Source organism: Triturus cristatus, chromosome 11 (assembly GCF_964204655.1).
Source record: "Triturus cristatus chromosome 11, aTriCri1.1, whole genome shotgun sequence".
Classification (NCBI taxonomy): domain Eukaryota; kingdom Metazoa; phylum Chordata; class Amphibia; order Caudata; family Salamandridae; genus Triturus; species Triturus cristatus.
In genome coordinates, this window is record NC_140594.1 from 275,321,153 (window position 1) to 275,346,027 (window position 24,875).

The 24,875-nt window shown below is 44.6% G+C and overlaps 1 protein-coding gene across 1 annotated transcript in view; it reads left to right on the top strand.

Annotated features, from left to right (window-relative positions):
* The window catches only part of P2RX2 (purinergic receptor P2X 2), a 201,098-nt gene that overhangs the window by 75,670 nt on the left and 100,553 nt on the right, over positions 1-24,875 (top strand). Inside the window, exons 2-5 of the mRNA XM_085633926.1 lie at positions 10,806-10,956; positions 12,460-12,531; positions 14,089-14,164; positions 19,353-19,449. Of these exons, the coding sequence (XP_085490052.1) occupies positions 10,806-10,956; positions 12,460-12,531; positions 14,089-14,164; positions 19,353-19,449 (396 nt within the window). The remainder of the gene's footprint in view (positions 1-10,805; positions 10,957-12,459; positions 12,532-14,088; positions 14,165-19,352; positions 19,450-24,875) is intronic.

The following is a 24,875-nucleotide window of genomic DNA, read 5'->3' on the forward strand; positions in this document are numbered from 1 at the left end:
GGGAGAGAGATGTGTCAATCGGTGGTTCTGCATTTTGTGTTGGGAAGCCTATTAGTATATTGGTGTGTGATGCGTGGGACTTTGGGATTTATGTTTTACATGTTTTGCATGTGGCAAATGAGCGGCATTCATGTGCATTGCGTTGCCTCACAGCTGCTCCTCTGTCCCCCTGAGCCTATTTACTTTTGTGCTCTGAGCGGTTGCATCACTTGCACTCCTAAGTATGGCTGTCTGCGCATGTCCACAAGCCTGACAACAACACTGTGATATTGTCCGTTGAAGGTGGTCGGCCACGTGTGTGTAGGCCTAAGGTAAGGATATTGCAGACACAGAGACACACGCAGTAGTTGCTATGGTGGCCATCATGGAAGTGAAACACGCCCTGAGCCCCGGGCTATTAATTTCCACTTCTACGCTGGCCCAGCCCACTCCGCTTACACTTACAGGGGGGGACGACATAGCTACATGTCCAAGGTCTACCCCACTGCCTGAGGTAACATGGTTGCATCCACTGTCTACGACACCACATACACCAGCAGCATATGTCCACATGGACATGTCTGTGCTCTGCATGCTTGAGTCTGTCCAGCACATCACCGCCTCACTTGGAATTGTGTTCATTCTGATTCATGGGTCACTTGCCTCCTTCGCACATACTTGGTTCCCACTTCTCACCACATCCTGCTATTATGTGGCAGAGGTGCCATGACATTGATGGTGTGTCTACTTGGCTGGCCCCTGTTAGCCCAGTTCCTTGTGTTGTCGTGTCTGGTAGGTGGGCATGTTGTTTGGCATGTTGTATGTGATGTATCGTGTGCATTCCCAAAGTTGTGAGTTGCATGGTTGTGGAGTTCAGGTGTGTGGTGTGTTCATTTGGTACTTACCAACGAGCAGTGCATTTCCGTAGGTGCCATCCTCAAAGCTCTGGTTGATGATGGACTGTCGGAAGATATAGGAATCATGCACACTTCCCAGGTAAGTTGGCGACGACGTTGGTGAAGAGTCCCCGGTGGTCTACTATTGCCTGCACATTGATGGAATGCGTGTGCTTTCTGTTGCGGTAATTGTGTGCAGTGTCAGCAGGGGGCACAAGTAGGACATGTGTGCATTCAATTGCCCCCAACACGTGCGGGAAGCCAGCTATGGCGTAGAAGCCTTGCTTGGTCTCCAGCTGTTCCAGCGCAGTGTGGGGGAAGTGAAGGTGCCGGGGTACCAAGCTGATGATGGCATCCAAGACAGTTGTGATGAACTTTGATAGGGCTGGCTGTGAGACTCCTCCGGCGGTTGTTGGTTGGAAGGTACCGGAGCCCAACAGGTGCAGCACAGCCAGAAGCTTTGTCTGCAGAGGGATGTTGGTTGTCCGCTGTGTTGGTACCGTCAGCCTGTGGGCAATGTGGGTCAGGATGCCGAGGATGCTTGTCCTTTTGAGGCTGTAGTGGGCAATGACTTCCTCTGGCATTAAGTCTGTGAGGCTGGTGCATTTTCAGAAGGACCGCTGTCTTATTCTGCGCTGCCTCGTGGTAGTCCGGGAGGGGAGGGGGCTCCTGGGGGTGGTGGCGGTGGGTGTTGTGGGCCTCTTGGGTCTCTGAGCTGCATGATCAGTAGTTCCATGACATGTGTTGGTCTGCCGATGTGGCTCTGGGCTGGGCTCCCTGTCATACTGCAGGTTGTCGTCCTGCTTAAAACCAGTAAAAGGCAGGTGTTCATTCCCTGCTGCTAACGCGCCTTATCGCCTGTTTTTGGATCGTATCGCAGATCTGGCTGGTCGTTGAGAATATCGTGAAGTGGTGTTTTCGTGTTTTTTTGCACGGGAACGCCTACTCTGCATATCATTAGCGTTGGTTGTCGCTCTCATCCGTGGCGATGTTTTTTGCGGAAGCTATCACTGGAAAACTGGCGATATCGCCAGTTTGCACCAGCTTGAGAATGGGGCGATAATTCTTTTGCCACTTTTGATGCACTAAACGTTCCGATAACTCGGCGAAAAGTCCTTGAGAATATGCCCCTTAGTTTCCTGAACTATTTCAGTTAAATCCTGCCCCTCCAAATTACATTATTAAATGTGATCCCTAACAATCGGTTCTCCAACTATTTCCACTATTAAAGTTAACTGCAGGCAGAAATGAACAGCCACCCCATAAGTCAGAAAGATAGTGGATACTACAAGCAGAATTTGGAAGTTCATCATTTATAAAAATTACTAAATACCCTCAACTTGGTTGGCCCAGGCTCCATACTTCATAGAAAAAAGTCTTATATAACAATATAATTTAGATATAGATTTTCTGCAAACAGATTATCCGACTAAGTTTTAAAAAATGCTTAAAATCAATGTTTCACACATTTTGATGCAGTCCCACTATATTCTTGTCAGAACCCCTTTCGGAGGGCCACGGCAGGAGTTACTGGGCCCAACCGTAGTGGTGAAGGCCTTTTACTCATGATGCCCAACCTACAATGGATCCTGAGCAACTGGGCCAAGTACCACTTCTGCACTTGACTCTTAGTGGTAGCTGTGGTCAAGCAGCCCAAGGCTCCCTCGGGGAAAGTGTGGATACAGTTTAGTGAACATGACTCAACTCAAAAAGCGCACTGTAATGACAATAAATCATCTTATTGGAACTTTGTTTTGGGTCGGAAAGCTTCAAGGGTTGTCTCTGGCAGCTTGACTGATTCTTTCTTATCATTTAAATGTTCATTTGATTTTGATTTTTATCTAGATAAGGTGTCCAAACCTTTTACATGAGCACTTTATGCAAAATTTAGATTGGGGATTTTACCGTTAGCAGTCTTTACTTGTTCATAGAAGAACAAGAATTATATGTCTAACACCTGCCCGATGGAATGCGAAGCAGTGGAGACCACTGAGCATGTTTTATGTTTTCTGGATGGCCTATAAAAGACATTGATCCCCCTTGATTAAACCCCTCTTTAAACTCATGGGCTTTAGGGCTCGTCATTTGGCCTTGAGGGTATGTAAAACTAATACTAGTGGCCAGGTTGTGTTCTCAATTGTCGAATTGTTTTCAGCAATATGGTTTGTCAGGTCAAAAGCTCTTGCTCAGAGTTGATGATTGCTGCTTTGTGAAGGGCTCACAGATTTTATTATACCATTGTTCAGAATTTGAATCTTACTTTTTAAATTTTTTGCCTTTTAATTATGAAAACCCTCTTTTAATATCATCCTTGTAATTTGAATGTATATATTGTTTTATACAAATGTATCATCAAAGCCATTTATGGCCATGTATGAGCTGAAATAAAGGAATATGATGAAGATGATGATGACGACAATAAATCAATGTCCAGTCAGATACTTACTTTTATATTAAAAATAAGTATTTTATTTCTAACTCTACGCAATCAAAATAGTAATAAGACATTCATAAGCAATACACAATCCCTAGAGGTCAGGGCCCTAATATTTCTCTGGCGTGTCCCCATTCCACAAGCTCTTCGTAACATGTTCAAGGTTATTACCTATTTACTGGTGGCTGCATCCAGGGAATGGGCACTACTAGACCTTACTCAAGAGTCCACTTTGAGTCTTAGGAAGTAGTCAAAAGTGTCTGTGGTGCCACAACCTCTAAAGCAGGGAGTCCCCCTGTGCCCTGTAGGTCTGTATACTGCGGGCGCTCATGCTTCTCCAGTCCTGCTCAGTCAAGTTGAGATGCACATGGGAGACGCAGCAGTACCCAGCAGGCGCGGGCTCGCCAAGAGCTTGCGGGGCGGGCTCCAGCAGTTATCAGAGGTGCTCCGGTACTTCCTTCTCCAAGGTAAGTTCAGCACTCCCCTCTGGGGAATGGCGGGAACGAGGAGTTGATCCTGGCACTCCCAATATGGTCCCAGTGAGGTCAATGCACTCACGGAAACTTCTTCTGTCCATGGGGCAGTTCGGGAGCAAGTTCCTCACTGATTGATCTCGACCCACGGGTTGCACTTCAGTTCACAGGCAGCGGCCCAAACTCCAAAAGTAAATTAATACCAGCAGCCCCTCCTGTCAAACAGGGTTGGCGTGGAACCTCACACAAGATGTCTGCCCTTCCTGCATGGCAGTCCACATCACAGCAGCCCCTCTTGGTGTATAGGGTCACCGCTAGGCCCGTCAACTGTCTTTGCACTTGTTAATAGTGTTCACTTCCACTGTGGCCCCTCCGTGCATATAAGGCCACCGCAAAGTTGCGGTACATGCTTCACGATCCCTGCACAGCACTTTGCTCACAGCTATCTTCACGGCAATCACCAAACTGATTCTGAATTGGGCAACAAGCCGTTTGGTGGAACAGCTGTCTCCTCGCACCCGGAGTCCTCTCCATAGGGCTCTACCCTGGACTTCACTCCTGCCAATGCTCTCCTCGCCCTCACAGGGACCACTGGTCTCAGCAAGCAGGCAGGAACTGATGCTCCAGAGCAGATGGTCTTGGTTTCCCTGGGTGATGTCCCCTCACCCAACAGGGAAACTAGCCCCCAGTCCTGGTCACAGGCAGGAGTCTTGCAGTTTCCACTCCTCACACAGCCCGAATGGCTGCTTGACTGATGACAATTTTTGGGGTCTCAGCCTCCCATTCTTATAGTCCATTTTCAGACACAAAATGTGATTTACGGTCTTTGAAGTTTTATGTTGGGATTCTGTTTCTTTTGAAGTGTACACTTTTTTTTCTCTTTCTTCTTTAGGTCTCGCGAGCCAAAGGCTCGAAGAGACATTTTGTATATGGGCTTCAAAAAGTGCTACCAGGCCAGCCTAGAGCTACAGTGCATGTGCGCGGGCGCGCGCTTGCACTGCTTACTTTCACTTTCTCGGCCGCTTTGATCGCGATCACGATCACTTTCACTTTCGCGGCTTTGCTGCGCAGACCCAGCCTCCTCTGCCGGCACACCCACTGTTTTCATTGATTCACCTTCAACGCCACTTGTTGCTTCTTACTTTCCTACCCTTTCTCCTCTACCTTCCTCTCCTTTTAATCTGCCTTCACCGTATATCCTTTGCTCTCCTCCCTTCCTTCTTTACAACCTTCCTTACTTTTTTCATCCTTCCTTCATCCGCTTTCTCCTCTATGCCTTCCATTCTTAAAATGTACGCGGAGTCTGCGCAGTGTCTGCGGGGCTCATGCGCTTCGTCCTCTCCAGCATCAGAGCGGTCTGCTTCAGACGGAGAACGGCTCTCACCCTCTTTGTCCACCTCCATTATTGTGCGTGGTTTTTGACATCCGCGTCACCACCCATTTGGCGATTCCTTCATATTTATCCTTGGATATCCCTTGTTTCCCTTTGTGTGTTTTTTTTTTGGTCAGTCCCCCCAGGGCACAAGCAGGCATCCACTGCTGTCTTTTTTGCTCCGATCAGCTGTCCTGACAGAAGTGGATGCCTGCTTGTGCCCCGGGGGAACTGACACCAAAAACCGTATTTGGTCAACTTTTTGATGAGGAACGGGGAAGGGGCCTTTCATTGCTGTTATGATGTATGTTACTTTATATTCTCTGAGAAGATTCGACATTTATTTCAGGGAATGCAGAGATTTTTTCAAGGAGAAGTGAGCAATAACACCGCTCCTTGTCAGTCTGTAACTGGGCGTTCATTATGAAAGAATTTAGATTATCCAGTCGCGATTCTATCTTCTTCACGTTCTTTGCCAGGGACTGTAATATTACAATCTGAGAGTCCATTTAGTCAGCATGCACCATTGCCACCTAGCCCATGGTTGTTAGTGTGGTGTCAATGACCGACCACCAGTTCTGTATCTGTAAGTTCATGACTGGTGTGTCAAAGGTGGACTTTTCGTTGTTAACCACTGAGCCAGGGTTATCCACCCTATCTTTCTGTACCAAAGGGGCTTTGTTGCACCTGAGAGATTCTGAGTCCAAGCGGGATCTAGGCTCCTTCTGAGACCCTCAAGTGGGTGAGTGATGAGATTGTTAATTTTTCCGTTTCGTTGTTTTTAATTTATAACGTTCATGACCACTATTACTTGACTGGAGGCCTAGTGGGTCCGTTACCGATAATAATTCTTCATCTCTTATGTACGGTTCCTCAGGTCTAATGAAACTAAAGTCTGTGCCATTGTGTTTTGATTAGGATTGCACGCACACACACACAACCACACACACACAACCACACACACACACAACCACACACACACACCCCCCACACACACACACACAACCACAACACACAACCACACACACAGAGAACCACACACAAAACCACAAACACACACAAAACCACAAACACAACCACATACAACCACAACCACACACACAACCACACACACACACAATCACACACATACAACCACACACACACCCCACCACACAACCACACACACACAATAACACAAACACATAACCACACACACAATAACACAAACACAACCACACGCAACCACAACACACAACCAACCACACACACAACCACACACACACACAACCACACACACACACACAACCACACACACACACAACCACACAACCACACACAACCACACAACCACACACACACACACACACCACTCACACACACAACCACAACCACCCACAACCACAACCACTCACACACACAACCACAACCACCCACAACCACACACAACCACACACAAACCCCACAACCACACACAACCACACACAAACCCCACAACCACACACACAAACCCCACAACCACACACCCACAAACACACACACAAAACCATACACACACACAAACCCCACCACACAACCACACACACAAAACCATACACACACACAAACCCCACCACACAACCACACACACAATAACACAAACACATAACCACACACACAATAACACAAACACACACACAACCACAACACACACAACCACAACCCACCCCCCCCCACACCCACACACACAACCACAAGCACACACACACACAATAACACAAACACACAACCACACACAACCACAACTACACACACAACCACAACAGCACACAACCACACACACACACAGAACCACACACAAAACCACAAACACAACCACTTACAAACACACACAACCACACACACACACACACCACCACACACAAACCCCACAGCCACACACACAAAACCACACACACAATAACACACACATAATCACACAAACACACACCCAACCACAACACACACCCAACCACAACACACAACCAACCACAACCACACTCAACCACACACACACAACCACACAAAACCACACACACACACACACCACCACACACACACACACAACCACACACACACAACCACACACAACCACAAACACACACAACCACAATAACACAAACACACAACCACACACACACAATAACACAAACACACAACCACACACACAACCACAAACACAAAACCACAAACACAACCACAACCACACACAACCACACACGACCACAACCACACACACCCAACCACACCCACACACAACCACACACACAAACACAACCACACACAATAACACAAACACACAACCACAATAACACAGAACCACACACACAACCACACACAAGCACACACAATAACAGAAACACACATCCACACACACAACCACAACTACACACGCAACCACAACACACACACTACTACACACACAATCACAACACCCACACACAGCCACACACACAACCACAAACCGTTTTCTGGCTGTCAGCATAAATACGCTGTCACCAAACACGATGAACACCTTGGGAAAGTTTGTGAAGTCACCCCCAACTTTGAAACCCCTTGTTGTAGCGGAGTGTGTGCTGTACACATGGCAATACCTTGACACAGCGGACTGTTGCAAGGAATGCTTTGAGCCTCGGAGGCTGACAGACCTCAGTCTGTGCATTAGTTCACCCCGTCTTGGCACTGCATAAAAACAGGATGCCCGCTGTCCAACATGAAGTGAGACATTGTGATCGGGGCTGGAGATGCTGTTTAGCAATCTGCTTAGAACATTGTGTTTCATTTAGGGCATTAAACATAAAGGAGCACTGGCAATGCTGATAAAATGGATTTCATTTTGAGTAGTGACTAAAACTTTTTAAAAAGCCTGCTGTACTGAAACAAGCATTTGCAATGCAATAGGTCTCGCATTTGCAAAAGTTTCAGCTATTGACATTGTTCATGACAATGCCTTTTTAATCTATTTTATAAAACAAACACATAAATAAATGGCATTATCATTTACAATGCCAATAGCTAGTGTTGCATTATTATTAACAATGCCAACTGCTCACACTTTTATAATGCGAGACCTATTGCATTGCAAATGCTTGTTTTGAAAGGCTGTCTGTCACAGAAGGATAGTCTCCGAAGCTGATAGTCCCACAACACATGCCATTGGAGTGACCAGAGTTCACACCTGGATGTTAGCCACAGTGATATGTGCTTCAACATTTTTTTAATCCTGGGCCCTCAGCCCTACTCTTTGCGATTCCCTTATCAGCCCAATCTCCTTCCTGAGATGTGTTCAGGCCCCTTCCTTGTGATCTCTCAGTGAATCAAAGAGCAACCTTTTAAGTGTACTGGGGAGTCGCTTCCTCCCTTCTCCAGTGTGTCCTACCCAACTCACAGGAAAGAGGCTCTTCGACAGACCCCATCCTTGATGGACTGGAACCTTCGAACCCCCTCCCCCCACCCTCCAGCGCCTTGAGACCCTTACAGGTGAGTAGTCACGCTTAACAAACACCTGATTTGATTTGATTTAGGCAATGCACAAATCTGTCTGCGGGGATTCCTCTACTCCTCATGTCATCACATGGCTGGCCTAGGCTTCCCAAAATAGACCCAGTGGCCCCCATGTAATGTACCATGACAGGCACACTTGTATTCAGTGTATATACAGAGCACACACTGTCCAGTATTGTTACCTCCATGTATTGTACCACACCAGATGCACATACATGTAGCCCACACATTCACTCTGCACGTGCTGATCAGTACTGAGGCCTAGCTTTAGTTGGCCATGGTGTGCTCCTTCCAAACACACACACTGCCAGGACACTCATTCACCAAGCGGGCGCTGCACACTCACACCCAGCACATGCTTTCACCACACATGCACTGCACAGCACTACATCGTAATGTAATGCATCCCTTGCAGGAATGCATCCACCAGCGCCTTGGGACCCTTACGGGTGAGTAGCGGGCTTTATAAATGTGATTGATTGAGAGCATGTGCACTCACCAAGCATGCGCTGCACAGCACTGCTCTATCCCTGTATTGTACACTTCCCAGGCACACGTACATCCAGTTCAGAGTCTCTACTTCTGCGCTGCTTAGCACTTCACATCCAACCGATTTACGCTACTGGTTGAGTGAAGCACACAGCTTCAGAGCATAAAAAAGGTGAGTGAGCCTGTAGGCTTCACTCCATTGGCCATGGTTAAAATGTGCCTGTTCACTCCTACTAATCACTACACAATATGCTGCCACTACTGCAATCGTGCTGCATAACTCCTGATGAAGGCAGCAGCCTTCCTTAACTATGGGGGTAGCGCTTTGGGCGCCCCTCCTGGTCCAACCAAAACCACAATATGTAAGACATGCCTATGTCATAGCGCACTCGCACGATCCGTGTTTGCATATGGCAACAAAAATCGGCATTAGGGATAACGACAACAGTACAGTCTGGCAGTAAGGGCAGGGGTATATGCCCATTACCTTGCAGTAGCTTGAGACATTATTACAGTGATTACTTTGCCCAGGATCTGATTACAGAAGGGCAATGCACGGATTGCAGAACATTACTCCAATTACATTGCATTAGATTACAGAAAACAATTGTGATAATAGCTTTCAAATATTCTAAATCTACATGTTATCTGCTGGCACCACTGCACCTTGAAGAGACTGACAAGACTTAAAACACATTTAGGAAGACAATGCGAAGATGTGTTTCTCGAGTGAATACTTTGCTCAGGTCATCCCACTGAAGCACTCAACTTCTAGCTTCTTTCCATCATTGTCAACATGTTCCAAGCAAGGCAAATGCAACTTCATCAATTTCATCAGAGTAGAGCTTGTTTGGAAGTCATTTAGGGCTAAATGTACTATATACTATGTGTTGCTCAAAATACTGGTCTCAATTTGCAACCAGTATTTTGTTGACTAGTGAATCATTTTCTGAACTGACTTATGCACAAATAGGTCAGTTGACAAAATTCAGATTCAGAGTATGTCACAATCTTACCAACCTCATTATTATTCATGAGGTAGGTCGCAAATTGTGAATAGATCTGATTGGAGGCCATCACAAGGATGGTGGCCCGCTGGTGTCAGTAAAACTTCGCGTGTGATTGCTTTTGATAAATTAACCTTGTTTTTTAATGCAGCCTTTTTCCTTAATGTAAATAGGACTGTGTTTAAAAAGAAAAGTTTACTTTTATTGTTTGTTTGAGAGTTGGCTGTGGTCCCTTGAACTATACTGCTATTTGCAAAATCACAAGGTTTGCAACTGCAAAGTGGCTTTTAGGAATGTATTAAACTCATTTTGCCAGTCACAAAAGCCTTTTCGACAGCCGAAATAGATTTAGAGACCTATTCGTAATTAGGAAAGGGGAAATAGGAAGGGGCGTAAAATGGGGTAACCCCTTTCAATCGTGCTTTAGTATGACATCTTTCAATGTTCTGTTACCTACCTCCAAATTCAACAAACAGATTTTGCTATAACTATACTCAAATGTGCTCGGTTTTATCCTGGAACTGCAGTACTAGATTCTAATTTTGGTTTTGTCATGTGACCAAAAATCATGTGACTGTGGGAAAGTGGTAGTATTCCCTCTACCTCAGATTGTAAAACATTTATCAGCTTCCTCCTCTGTTCCTCTTCTTACAGGTATGTGTTTATCATCCAGAAAGGATACCAAGCAAGGGAGACTGGGCCTGAGAGCTCCATCATAACCAAGGTGAAGGGCCTCTCCCATTCAGAAGTAGCCGGCATTGGAGAGAAGGTGTGGGACGTGGCGGAGTATGTGAAGCCCCCAGAGGTAAGGTCACTAATGCTGCATTCATTTAAGGTCACTAGCTCCGCGTTGATTTGGAGGGACAGCACGTGGACCTCAATGTCAGGAGGGCAGCAATTGGCAGTTTTGTACCTTAACCACAAGCAAAGCCCTCTGCACTGAGGCCTTTAGCTCCACAGTGCTTTGATGGGACAATATATTGCAAAGATCAAGCTTGGGAGGCCTGGAATAATCGATGATATACCTGAATAGTGAGCAAAGTCTTTTGAGACGTGGGATCAAGAGTTGGAATACCTGAACATTGACTGAAACCGTCTGTGGGGAGGCCTGCAGCCCAGAATTGAATTAGATCCATATATCTGTAACCCTGGGCAGTGATGCCAGGGAATTGGGAATTATTTATAACAGTGACTGATATACTCTGAGGTGAGGCTTGAAGTGAATTGAGGAGTAATGCAAACTACGCTGAGGTTTTAGCTCGTCAGTCTTTTAAGTAAGCAAAGCGCAAAGCCTTCAGCTGTGAGACGTGGGGCTCATCGATGCATTGGGAGGACAGCAAGTATCTCCCTCAAAGGACTTACTTTTCCATCTTTTTGCAGTCACTAATCTAAGAAGGATTGCAAGATGGAGAGGGAGTGGAGAACAACTGATAGCCTGAATTAGCATTTTATTCTGGTTCTCTATTTCACTCTTTGTCTTTCTGGCTAGCTGTCTGTTTCACGTTTTTTTTACTGTAGTCTCTCTATCTGTTTCACTCTGTCTCCTGGATCCATGCGTGTTTCAATCTTAGCTCGCGTTGTTCTTTCTGTTTCATTCTTTACCTTTGGTATTTTGATACTTTGTTTTTTTGCTCTTCTGATTCCCTTCCTACTGCTCTCTTTGTTCGTCTAGTAGTCTACCTGTTTCACACTTTGTTCCTGTGGGTGTCTGTCTTTCATTATGTTTGATCATATGCCTCTTTCTCTCAGCTTTACTCTTTGCTCCTCTGGATGCTTGTTTCACTATTTGCTCTTTTATATTTCTGTCTGTTTCGCACTGTGTTCTTAGCTTGATGGTTGTTTCACTCTTTGTTCTTCTAGTTGGCTTTCAGTTTCACTATTTGTCTTTCTATCTGGCTGTTGGTTTCACTCTTTTCTCTGCTCACGATCTCTCTGTTTCACACTTATCTTGAAGTCATTGTTCTTCATGCTTTTTTTCCCTGTACTCCCCTTTTCTAACTCTTTTTTGTTGTGGCTTCAGTCAAACACTTCCTTGTGTTCTCTCTTTCGGACACTGTCTTTTTGAACACCTCTTTCTCACTTCTGCCTTCTTTTGTGTGTGAACCATGCTCTTGGTTCTTCTGCATTTGTTAAGTCTTGCTTTTGGTCCATGCCCTTGAGTTTCTGTCTCATGTATCTTTCTTGCAGTGCCTCTGCTTTGCTACTTGTTCATCCGACCAAAAGTGTATCTAGACAGCTTCCCTATCTCTATATCACCTGCCACCTCTTCCCTTCTTTGTCTCTTCACATCTCTTCCTGTTCCTTGCAGGGTGGCAGCATCTTCACCATCATCACGAGGACGGAGAGCACGGCACTGCAGACCCTGGGGAGGTGCCCTGAGGTAGGAGGGAGCAGGGATGGAAACACTGGGTGCGACAGGACTGAGCCTAAGGAATGAGTTGACTGGGAGGCAAGATTCGGGGCTGAGTGATACCTGAATCTTACTCACAGGCTTTGAGGATAGAGTCCCTTATGTTTTTGTTTGAGGACATTTTAAAGGTAACATACATATTCCATACTGATTCATTATTTGAGGAGAATGTAGTGTAATGGTCTGAATGTTGAAATTGGGGTCATGGTCACCAGGAGCACGACTTTGTTAGAGTTTGGGTACAAGTCCCTCAGATATATTTCTGCCAAACTTTCTACCACGTTGTATTGAATTAGAATGGTGTAAAAACCTATGGTGTGGATTCAAATTAAAAAAATTGACACTTGGAAAAAAATGCCAGTGGAAATCCCTTTCCCGGAGAAATAATTGTTGTTTTAAATACAATGTCATGATATAATGCCAATCATTGATCCTGTTAATGGTCCACCAAAAAGTCTATGCCGGATAATAAAGCGGCTTCGGACCTGATGCCGTTGTATGTGAGTGCAGCAACCACATGCCAAAGTACTTCCAGTTTATAACTGAATGTTGCTCAAATATTCCACAATGTTACCAGTTATAATAGGGTGCTTCCAAATTATCCCCTGGGTGCTAATAATAATTTGAAGTTTGCAAAGTTCTCAAGATTTTCTTCCCTAAACTTTATGAAGTCTACAAACTTTAAATTGCAAGAAAAACATCTGCAAAGGTAGGTTTTGCGAAAACACAAGCAAAAACTCACCTTTACGGGTACAAATTCTTCGCAGTTCACCCTTGGGCTGAGTGTTTTTTATAACTGGCTGTGCCTGTGTGGACTGACACACTGCACTGGTTGCAAGGGCCTATGTTTGCAATCCTGTGAGTGTGTCTGCTCTGGTCTTTGAAATGAATTCTCCCCAAGTAACCACAGGCGTTAGGAATAGATGTTAGAACCAAAAACCATGTCCTCACCAACCCACTTATATGCCTTTCCCTTCTTACCCTCCTACCAACCCTCTTCCCATCCCCTTCCTCATTGGACTTCTTTTTCTCTCTAATCCTATCTTCTACTCTATTTTATTCATCTTCTTTTTGCACCTATGTACCTTTATCTCTCACCTCTCTCTGACTCTCTACTCCTTTGTTTGTGGTACTGCCACCATACCTCTTCCCTCCTTGATGACTTTATTTCCCTTTCATCTCTCTTTCTATACCCCTGCTTTCATTCTTTGCGCCCTTCTACTTTCCTTATTCTCCCCTTCACTCTTCATGGTTGTTTGTCTGCACCTCATGCCACGTCTGCTCTGTCTCTGCTGTCTGTCCCATTATCTCCCATACCTCTTTTCCTACCGGTCTCGCTTTGTACCTCTCATATAATAACCCCCTCTTCTTTTCTATATTCCTCTTTGCTCCCCACTCTTATCTGCTCTCATTCTAAGTCCCTCTTTAATATAACCTTCTTTTAACCACTTTCCCTGATGACTCTCGCCCTCTCCCGTCTCCCCCATGGCTCCCCTGTCCCACGCCCTTGCCCTCTGTCTCTTTCAGAGCAGCAGAGTGGAGAATGTCAACTGCAGCTCGGATGCTGACTGCAAGCGAGGGGAGATGTACATGCTGGGGAATGGTAAGTGATAAATCTTTATTGGGATTGGAGGACTCTGTAAGGACTTTTCTGTGACTGGTCCCTCGCTTACATCTGAACCTGTGCGAAAATCCTGCCGAAATATCAGAGCCAATACAAGGTGCCCTACCCCGGATGACGTAAGCGAGGGTGGTGGATCAAGCCATCAACTTCAAAACACGAAAAACTAAATGTTTTGGTGTTTTGTGGTGAGAAATAAGCACCATTTACTGCCCCTAAAGGTGCCCAGTGCTGGGGGAGGAGCAAGTGCAGGTATTTTTGGAAACAGAAATAAATATAGAATGAGTGCGTTACGTTCACGTTACTCAACGTTAGCGCCAGCTCTCGATGCCGAACAACACCCAAGACCCTCTGTCCAGTCTACACTACCGCCACACCCTCACCCACCTCCGCACCCCAGCTGCATCTCCCAGCCTAACAGACATCACCACTCACAAACCACTCAACTGCATCTTCCTCAACGAACGTTCCCTACACAAGCAAGCCATAGAATTCTGGGACCTCCTCAACACCGACTCCCTTGATGTCACCTTCCTCACAGAAACCTGGCCAATGCCAACTCTGCACCCGACATTGCGATCGCCATTCCCGATGGATACAAGATCCTGCACAAGGACTGCCCCACCCGCCCAGGTGGAGACATTGCCATCGTCTACAAAAGCACCCTCCGCTTGACCACCATCCCGGATGACACAATGACCCTCATTGAGCACCTCCACTTCCAGATCCAGACCAACCCTAAAACGAATCTCCGTGGAACCCTCATTTACAGGCCTCCCAGCCCCCACGCTCCTTTTACCGACGCCATAACCTACCTCATTGAAGCCCATGCCCTCGCCTCTACAGACTACATACTACTCTGAGACCTAAACTTCCACCTGGACAACCACGATGACTCAAACACCGCCTCCCTCCTAGAGAACCTCGCCAACATAGGACTGAAACTACTAGTCACCGCCCCCTCGCACACAGCGGGATACACACTTGACCCCATCTTCGCCAAAGGAAACAGCGTCTCCTACAGCCACACCACGGAACTCCTCTGGACAGATTACCAGTGTATAGACTTCTCCTTCAAAAAACCCACCGTACACAAGCACGCCCACCGCCTCCCCCACAGAAGCTGGAACAAGGTCACCGAAGATCAGCTCACCTCGGCCCTCATCAGCACCCCACCTCCGACTACGGCAGGCGCAACCACCGCAGCACGCAACCTTCACCGCTTGATCACGAACTGCGCCGACACACTTGCCCCCTCAATAAAGACACAGGAAGACACATCAAGAAAGCAAGCTGGTTCACCCCTGCACTCCAAAATCCAGATGCTCCTGTAGACGAATTGAAAAGACATGGAGGAACAACAAAACCCCGGAAACACATGCCACCTACAAAGCAGCCACCACCGCACACCACCATCTCATCAAATCCACAAGGAAGAAATCCCTCCAAGACAGAATCCACACCAGTGCTCACAATTCCAAAGAACTCTTCTCCATCATCAAGGAACTCGCCAAACCCTGTAGTGAAACAACAGACGTCCCACCCTCCCAAGACCTCTGCAACAGACTCAGCACATTCTTCCACCTTAAGGTTAATATGATCTATGACAACTTCAACAACCAGGACCTCCTTACCGCTCCAGCTCTCCCTCCAAGCAACGCCACCTAACAGACCCTGCTCAAATGGACCCCACTCACGGCAGAAGACTTCTTTAAGACCATGAAAAGCATCCACTCCTGGGCACCCTCAGACCCCTGCCCACACCACATCATCTGCAAAGCCACCTCTGCCATTGCACCCGAACTATGTCAGAAGATCAACTGCTCCTTTGAGAACCCACCTTCCCCGATGACTGGAAACATGCCAAAGTCAACCCCCTCCATAAGAAACCCTCAGTGTACCCGACTGACCTCAAGAATCCCTGCTTCCTTTCACAGCCAAGGTCATCGAAAAGGCAGTCAACACCCAGCTTGCAAACTTCATTGAAGCTAACAATGTCCTGGACATCTCCCAATCCGGGTTCCGCAGCAACCACAGCACCAAGACCGCCCTACTCGCTGCCACTGACAACATCCGCTCCCTACTCAAGTAGGGCGATACGTCAGCCCTCATCCTCCTGGACCTCTCGGCTGCCTTCGACACTGTATCTCACCACACCCTAGCCACCAGACTCCACGACACCGGCATCCACGGCAAGGTCATGGACTGGATTTACTCCTTCCTCACCGGCAGAACTCAGTGGGTCAGACTCCCTCCCTACCTCTCAGAACCAACAGAGACCAACTGTGAAGTGCCCCTTGGCTCCTCCCTCAACCCCACCCTCTTCAACGTCTAAATGCCCCACCTCGCAACCATTGTCAGGAACCACGGGCTCAACATCGTCTCCTACGTTGCCGACACCCAGCTGATCTTCTCCCTCACCAACAAACCCAACGTCATCAAATACAACTTCCAAGAAGGGATGAAAGCCGTCGCCACCTGGATGAAGAACAGGTGCCTGAAACTCAACTCTGAGAAAACAGAAGTACTCATCCTTGGCTCCACCCCCTCCGTATGGGACGACTCCTGGTGGCCTCCCGCCTTCCAAAATGTCCCCACCCCAACGGACCATGCACAAAATCTCGACATCATACTAGACTCATCACTCACAATGAACCGTCGGATAAATGCCTTATCCTCGACCTGCTTCAACACTCTCCGCATGCTTTGAAACACGTTCAGATGGATCCCATCCGAATCCAGAAACACTGTCACACACGCTCTCATCAGCACAGACTAGACTATGGCAACACTCTCTACGCCAGAATCTACAAGAAACTCCTTCACAAACTCCAGACCGTCCAGAACGCCGCAGCCAGACTGACCCTTGACATCCCCCGTCGCAGTCACATTACCAAACATCTCGCGATCTTCACTGCCTCCCAGTCGAAAGAAGAATAACTTTCAAACTCCTCACCAACGCATACAAGGCCCTTCACAACCCCATACCCACATACCTGGACAACAGCCTCTCCTTTCGCACGCCCAAAAGACACCTTTGATCAGCCGATCTCTCTCTGGCCACCGTCCCATGTATCTACAAGACCAAAATGGGAGGAAAGTCCTTCTCCTACCTCGCAGCTAAAGCCTGGAACGACTTCCCCTCCTCTGGCAAGCTCCCACACTGCCCCAGTTCAGGAAGAACCTCAAGACCTGGCTCTTCAGATAACCCCAGCACTCAAAGGAGCCACCCCTCCTCCCCCCCAGCACTTGAAGACCCTCACAGGTGAGTGGTTGCACTTTACCAACCCTGATTGATTGACTGATATACATTGATAGGGTAGTGTAATGGTCAAAGAAGATAGATTTCTGTAGTGGCAAAGAGCTATGTTTTGTCTAATTACCACACTTTAAGAAAAACAACTTTTCACTGAAAGTTCATTGATTTGAAATGGAGATGTTAACAATTCAAGGTCACATGAATTAGGGAGTATTTTTATTAAATCAATCAAAATGTTTAAAGTCTAATAACTCAGTCAATCAAAAATGCAATGCCTCTACCTCATGTTGCACATTACCCATTTCCAGCCTATCTGTTACAATTCCAAAAACCATTGGGTTATACGATGCCTAGCTGAAAAACCAGGAGTAAATAAAATCCTTAGTACAGTCCTTTGATGCAGGCATAGACCATTGGGATCCATTGACAACTGTTTGAATTGTAATACTGAAGAAGTCCTTTTTTTCCATCTTCAAATAGCAGACCATTGTTCCATTCACCTTTGATTGCATGAAAAGTATTCTCTTCCAGGAATCAGTCACACTTACCAATACATTTGATTACGTTTTGAAGACAGTGTCTTCCAAACAAGGTGTTTGACTTTCCTCCAAATGCTGATGAAACAGTTGATTTCCTCACTCTAAAGTCTTACGGTTATCCCTTGTAAGCTGATATGTAGACCAGATTACACCATTCTATTTCTGACAGACTATATGTCTCTTCTTTTCTCAAAAGATACCATTAACTTCTTCCAGATTAGATTGATGCACAAAATACTTCACCAAAACTGCTCATGCCCTATTCCTTTTTTTCTGGATTTTTCTGTATGCATGCCTCTACATTTAGAAACATGTTTGATTCAAAGACTGTACTCATTTAAAAACATTTCTCCTTTGACTGCTCTCATCAATGTCAATTGAATTGATTTTGTGATTGATTCCAGAATGTCTACCCACTGATAAGGTTGGCAGAGTCTCTTCTTTCTTGTACTCAGCAGTGACGAACGATATGAGGGGATGGTGACTGCAGCCTACTTTGTCACCCACCGTGGCTTTTGCATGCCTTCAATCCTAAACCCAGTGGTAGTCATCCTACTACTGCTGCTTCAAATTATTTTTGAAGTTATTTTTTCATGCTAATCTTATTGAACGTCTTCCCCTCGTAGAAAGATGGTGATGGTTGATCCCGCAATTCAAAACATAAAAACGGAAACTGTTAGTGGCAGTGATCAGATTACATTCAGTGACTTTGGTAAAAAATACTTTTTCATGAAAGCTATTTCCTTCCATAATGACAGGTAGTGTTCTTTCCATCTTTCCAGAAGTAATTTCATGTTTTTAAGGATACCTTGCATATTTACATGGACTGTTTCCGGGTAATCTCTTGAAATGTGATTTTGAGAGTATTAAATGTGTCATTGTGCATAGTTTAATCTCCAAGGACTCGAACATTGGAATCGAGGATCCTCAGCATCCTCTAGATATCCCCATTGTCTCACCCTTGTTTATATTCACTTTACAACCCTAAGGGATCTGAATTTCTCCACAACATTCCTTGTAATATATTTGTCCTAGTAAGATATTGAGAGATACAATACCATGTATTCCACATTTCTCCCCTCTTATCACTTAGTTGACAAAAATGCCAGTCCTTCTTCTGTCACTTCTTCTGTTCTCCAGATAAAAAGGGCTATCTGTCTTTTCTCATCAATGCTCCAATCATTATAGAGATGCTTTAGGCTTTGTTACATAAGGCTGTAAGAACCTGATCCCTCTCTTAAACAGTCAGTCTAACTCTCATGGCGGCTTTTGTTGCCATGTTTGAGCTCAGGTGTCCAGGTATGTACTCCTCTCCTGAGAACATGTATAGCGGTGAAGGTTCATCTGTCTCTCTGTCCACCACATCTTGCAGGCCAGAAAACTGGACGATGTGTTCGCAGAAAAGGAGATAGAGGAAGAGCATGCGAGATCTTCGCTTGGTGTCCAGTGGAGGATGAGACTGTTGTTAGGTACGAAATTGTGATTTATTTAATTAGTTTTCTAGGTATTTGTTTGTGGAAGCGAAAACAACTGTACATATATCTGTTGAACCTTCTTCTATTTTGCAACGGAACATGGTACCTAAAGGCAATTTTTTTCTAACACTTCCAGTTTCTCGCTCTGCAAAACAAACACTTCTAAACATCTGGCAGGCACTCGTGATGCACTCTGTGGATCACAGTAACCACATCTGAGCTCTGAGTTTGCACACTCTCACATCTAAGTATCCAATGTGAAAACAACCCTTCCCCACATCCACCATGAAATTCTGATGACTCAATTTGCCCTCAATCACATACTAGGATAAAACCTAAAACTAACAGCTTTTGACATTCTTCCTCAAACTGATGAATTCTTTAGACATCCAAGGGCACATTTATTTAAGAGTTGTGTTGCCCTTGTACCACACAATGAGGTGCAAGGGTGATGCAACTACTAAGTTAGATTTATCAAGCCACACAAGGCCACCCTGTGTGGCCCTACATGGATTGATAAATCTAGAGTAATGCAGTGCCAGTCGCTGCATTGAGTTGCGTTACTCTGCCCCAGGGAGGGGTTCCATGGGTGGAGCGTGGATGTTCCAACGCATCCACCCATGGATTATGGCACATTCCCAGATTTACCATTAATGGTAGACCTGGGAATGCATCAAAATGCTACGCCTTCCCAGGTGAGGTGTAACAAGGAGAAATATCTTTATTTCTCCTCGTTTTTATCTTTTTCTATGAGTTCTGCATTTTGCAGCACACATAGAAAGAGGAAAATACATCTGGGGTAAACATCCCTGCACAAAAACAATCCTGTCTACAGTGCAGGCACCCTTGAACCATGACCCAAGGGTGCCTGCACTGGTTCTAGGCTGCTAATTGTGTGCCAGCGCTGGCAGAGGACAGGAAAGTGTCATATCTTGATAAATATGGCACATTTCTGTCCTCCCTCTTCCACACAGTACAGCGCAGAAAGGTATCCATGGAACCCAGTCTGAACCACATCATCTCCCTACATCCAACCATAACAGTGTCTGCCGATCATCCACCTTGTATCCAATCATTTCTGAACATCTAACTTGAACCCAATTACTACTGTTAATACGTTTCAAATAAATCACTTCTGAATAACCATCCTGAAACACAAAGGCCCTCGTTATGAGTCAGGTGCAAATTGACCATTCCAAGTATTGGACCGCTGAATAGTGGATAATATACTAATAGTGTCTCTGTTTCCCTATTCTGAGGTACACAAATCTAAAATGTATACTATTAGCCCATGTACTTTGGTCCCAGTAAGTCATGGTAAAAAATCATGCACACGAAAACTGTTAGCTACACAATTTGGCCAAGGTTGGAATCCTGATTCAGCAATATATTAGAGCTTGCACTCGAATCAAGAGCAGTAACACAATGTCCAAATTCCTACTGAAATGCAATCATCTTCCTACATCTAATCTGAACCTTATCACTTCTGAAAATCCAACCTGAACCCATCATTTTCATCACTTTCAAGAATGAAACACAAACCACTTTACTTCTGTACATCCAACACACATATTAAGGTTTACGAACACGCTGCTTAAATCTAGATACTTCCGTCTAATAAGTTTGAAACTGATCAATTCTCAGCATCCTCGGTGCATGTAATCACTTCTGTAGAACTACCATGAAGTAAGAGACTGAACATCCAGCGTGAAAGCCATACTATGTTGGACCTGCAGAGTCTCACCCTCTTACTGGCTCCCCACTAACCCTAAGAAAGGCAGGTTCCAACCTGCACTTCAAGTATATATAATTGATACTAGTAGTGGCTCAATAACATGTATTTATCTGTGCGTGCTGCTGTGTATAGAGGCCCTGCCTACCACCCTTTGAGTACTAAAAAGGAAACGTAGGAATGTCGTCCCTGCGCACAACTCACAGGTATATGTCCCTAAGGTTACAATCAAAAGTCATGCACATTTAAATCATAGTCTCATAAATTAAATATAATGTATTCATGTGATTTGAAATAATTTCATTAGAAAAAGAACTTTTTAATGACACAGATGCAGTACATAATCAATAAATCAAACAGTTTTGCACAGTTTCACAAACTTTTGCGCGATGCTTATACATCAAATGAATAATTTGCTGATTCAAATCCAACAAGCCCAATGCATTTCGGGTTTTTACACCCTTCGTCAGGGGCAGATGTGATCTTCAATTATAATATCAAAGGCGGCCTCCTGCCGGAACATTAAAAAAATACAAAAATGTGTTATAACATGTGAAAATATAGCGTAAGTACAAAACCTATTTCAATTTTAACATCTGTGTTAGCTCTTGCTGTACCCGATAAGCAATGCAATGTAAAGAGTTCTGAGTGAAACCAGAAAAAGTGTCTGAGTGCTCCCTGTACACCTAAATACGAACCGATAGCAACCGCATATTAATGCGATGCTCATAAAACAAAAGATATATCAGTGACATAGGAGAGATACACAAATAAAATATTCAAGTGAATTAATCAGACGTGTGCTCAAACTTAACGAAGGATCAAGAAGTGTTAATTCCAGTGTTACCTGCCGTAGCCAAGTAACCGTTTCCAGAAAATCAGAGAAGGTTCTTATTTCTTGCTAGGGATGTATCTACATGTAGCTGAAAACAACAACAGCGGAAAGTAAGTACCGCTGCCATGAAAATTAAATAAAAACGGATCCAGCGGTAATTACCTGGTAATTTCCCTATTCAAGACCACATCACCTATGGTTTACTGCTGTAAAGGGTGAAAAAATTATGGATCTTTTGATGACCGTGTTTCACCAAACAGGAGACTTGACATATATATATAAATTAAATGCAAACAATATTAGAGGCAATAATGAGAGTGGTGAGTTATTTTAAAGGGTTTTATTTAAGTCAAAAGTTAAGGTTCTCTGACTCTTTATTCATTAGTCAAATATCAATCAGGTTACAGAATTGAAAAATAGGAAAAATAGCATTAATACAGAACATATTACAGTCTGCATATAAGCATCACATATAGGAAGGGAAATGTGGCACAAATTGTCAGTCAAAACTCTTAAAGAGTCTCTAAGAAAAAGAGTAAGTCTTACAAGGTTAATCAATAATTAATAATGGCAAAAATATCCCATAAAGAGAAATAAATGCAGTTTAGCACCTAAACTCTAAATCTGTTCTGATCCTTTCAGCTCTTTCCCTCTGCCTCTGCTTCGCTGTGCTAGTCTGTGTCTCTATCTTAAGCTCCACCATAGCCCCCACAGAATGCAGCCCCTCCCTGTCTCTGTGTCCAGCACAGAAACTGGGCCTGGAGAGAGGCAAATAGCAAGGCAAAAAGGAGCACTCCTCCCACTTGTAAGCCATATTTCAAGTAAAAGTTCACATGCTGAGTCCTCATAGCTGGTCCAATCAGAACTTCAAGACATATCATCTCCCCATGGGCTGACTGGATACGTCATTAATCAGACTTGTTCCTGTTCAAATTTCAGTCATGTGATTTATGAAAAAAAAGTGTGTTCTTCTCTCCACGTTTAAACAAGCTACAAAAATATGCAACATTTTGAAGGTCGGAGGAAGCGGTAGGCAGGATTTTTTTTATCAGGGCCCTTTCATTGAAAGTTGCTAGGGAAAGAGGAGCACATTCCAAAATAATGTTTCAGTTTAGTCCACTAAAGCAAACTAAAATCACGTGGTTTTCTACACTGTGAAACACAATTCAGCACATTTCTACTCTTGCAAAAATACATGATGTCATTTTAAAAGTACAAATACATTTTCTAAATTAATGTGCATTCTATAGTGAGATTACATATGGATTAATCACATATAAGCATGGCTGTTCAACTAATTAAGCATGTTTTCACATGAAAGCACCTCCAAACTGAAGCATTATGTTTTGATATTGCTTGCGCCACAATCTGCGTGCCATTTTAAAACTCATGTCTGCAGCTTTTTGTCATATAATAATGCATACATTTTATAGGTGAAATCTAAGCTCCATCAATTCAGCCTTTTGATAAATATCAAATCATTGAACCTCAAATGATTTCGAAATTTATCACACTAAATTTCACATGTTACATTTGTTTAAACACATCATTAGTTGAGTCAAATATATGTTTTTCTCTACCTAAAATATTACTACTCATCTTTAGTACACAGGTGTCTAAAAGAAAACCCTACTAAATTAGTATGTTGTTTATCACTGGTTATTACAAAAGCTGAGCATATAACAATGTTACCTCTATTTTTAAGGCCACACAAATTTGGTCTGTAAGCAGATCATATATGGCCAAGCTCAAATGTTGTTGTGCAGATTTCTGTAAGTAGCTTCTTGGAACAGTTTGACAGTTCTCATTTATTTGTTTCAGCAAATTTTGGCTCCTTGTCACCTGCTTGCCTTCAGGGTGACTCAAACAGTGTGGCATCCTTTACTTTTTCCATGCATTTGACCACTCAGGTGCTGAAGAACTCTGACAGAGCACCATCAATTCCGTGCACTTTTCCATCCAAGCCTTTCACTTTTATTTTCACTTTGATCAGATTCAGATGTTTCAGCTATGGGTGCAAAGGATTTTTCAAGGGACCACTGTAAACTTTGTGGTTTCCCTTTCAGCCAGCTTTTTCCTACCTCCACTCGTAGGCCCACAGCACTGATTTCTTCTATTTAGGCTGCATCTGACTCTTTCACCCTTTGGATACTGCTTTCATCTGAGTCAGTTTCCACTTTTTGCTTTTCCAGTGCCACCTCAGTTTTTAGGTCTCGCGTGTGGCAGCGCATGCGCTGCATGCGCTGTCTCAGCGAGACTTAAAGTAATTTATATATTGGCTTCACCTCCGTGTATTTTATCCTGCCCCTCGTGATTGGTTTAAATTTAGCATTGCTGTTGTTTTCTTGATTTCTGTTGGCTGTTGGCCCTATTGTCACTTCCGTGTAGTCCCGAGGCAGCGGCGCCTAACTACAGTTTTCTTCCGCTTCTGCTCGCACTTGATTGCCTGCAGTGTGCCATCTGGTTGGGGGAGGGGTGCCTACTCTCCCTCGTTCCGGCCGCTTGTCTTTGCAGCCTACTGTTTCTTTGTGTTTCTTTGTATCAGAAGATACTTCACTTCCATTCAGCCTGCCTTAGATTCTTACCTCGTGGATGCGTGTTTCCTTTCACTTTGTCCTACCTTTTAACTTATATTGAGCAAACTGCAGGTTTGTTCTTTGCTTCCTGCCGCAATTACATATTCACTGCTGAAGCCACACAGGAGGCTGCTCAGAGGATTTACAGTGCAAAACCTCTCGTATTATTCAAAATAGCCAGCTATTTACATTGCAAATGCAAATTTTTATTTCATTTCAAAGTATGCCAGTATTAGCATAAACAAAGAAATTATTTTCACGAAGAAAAGGGTGCAGT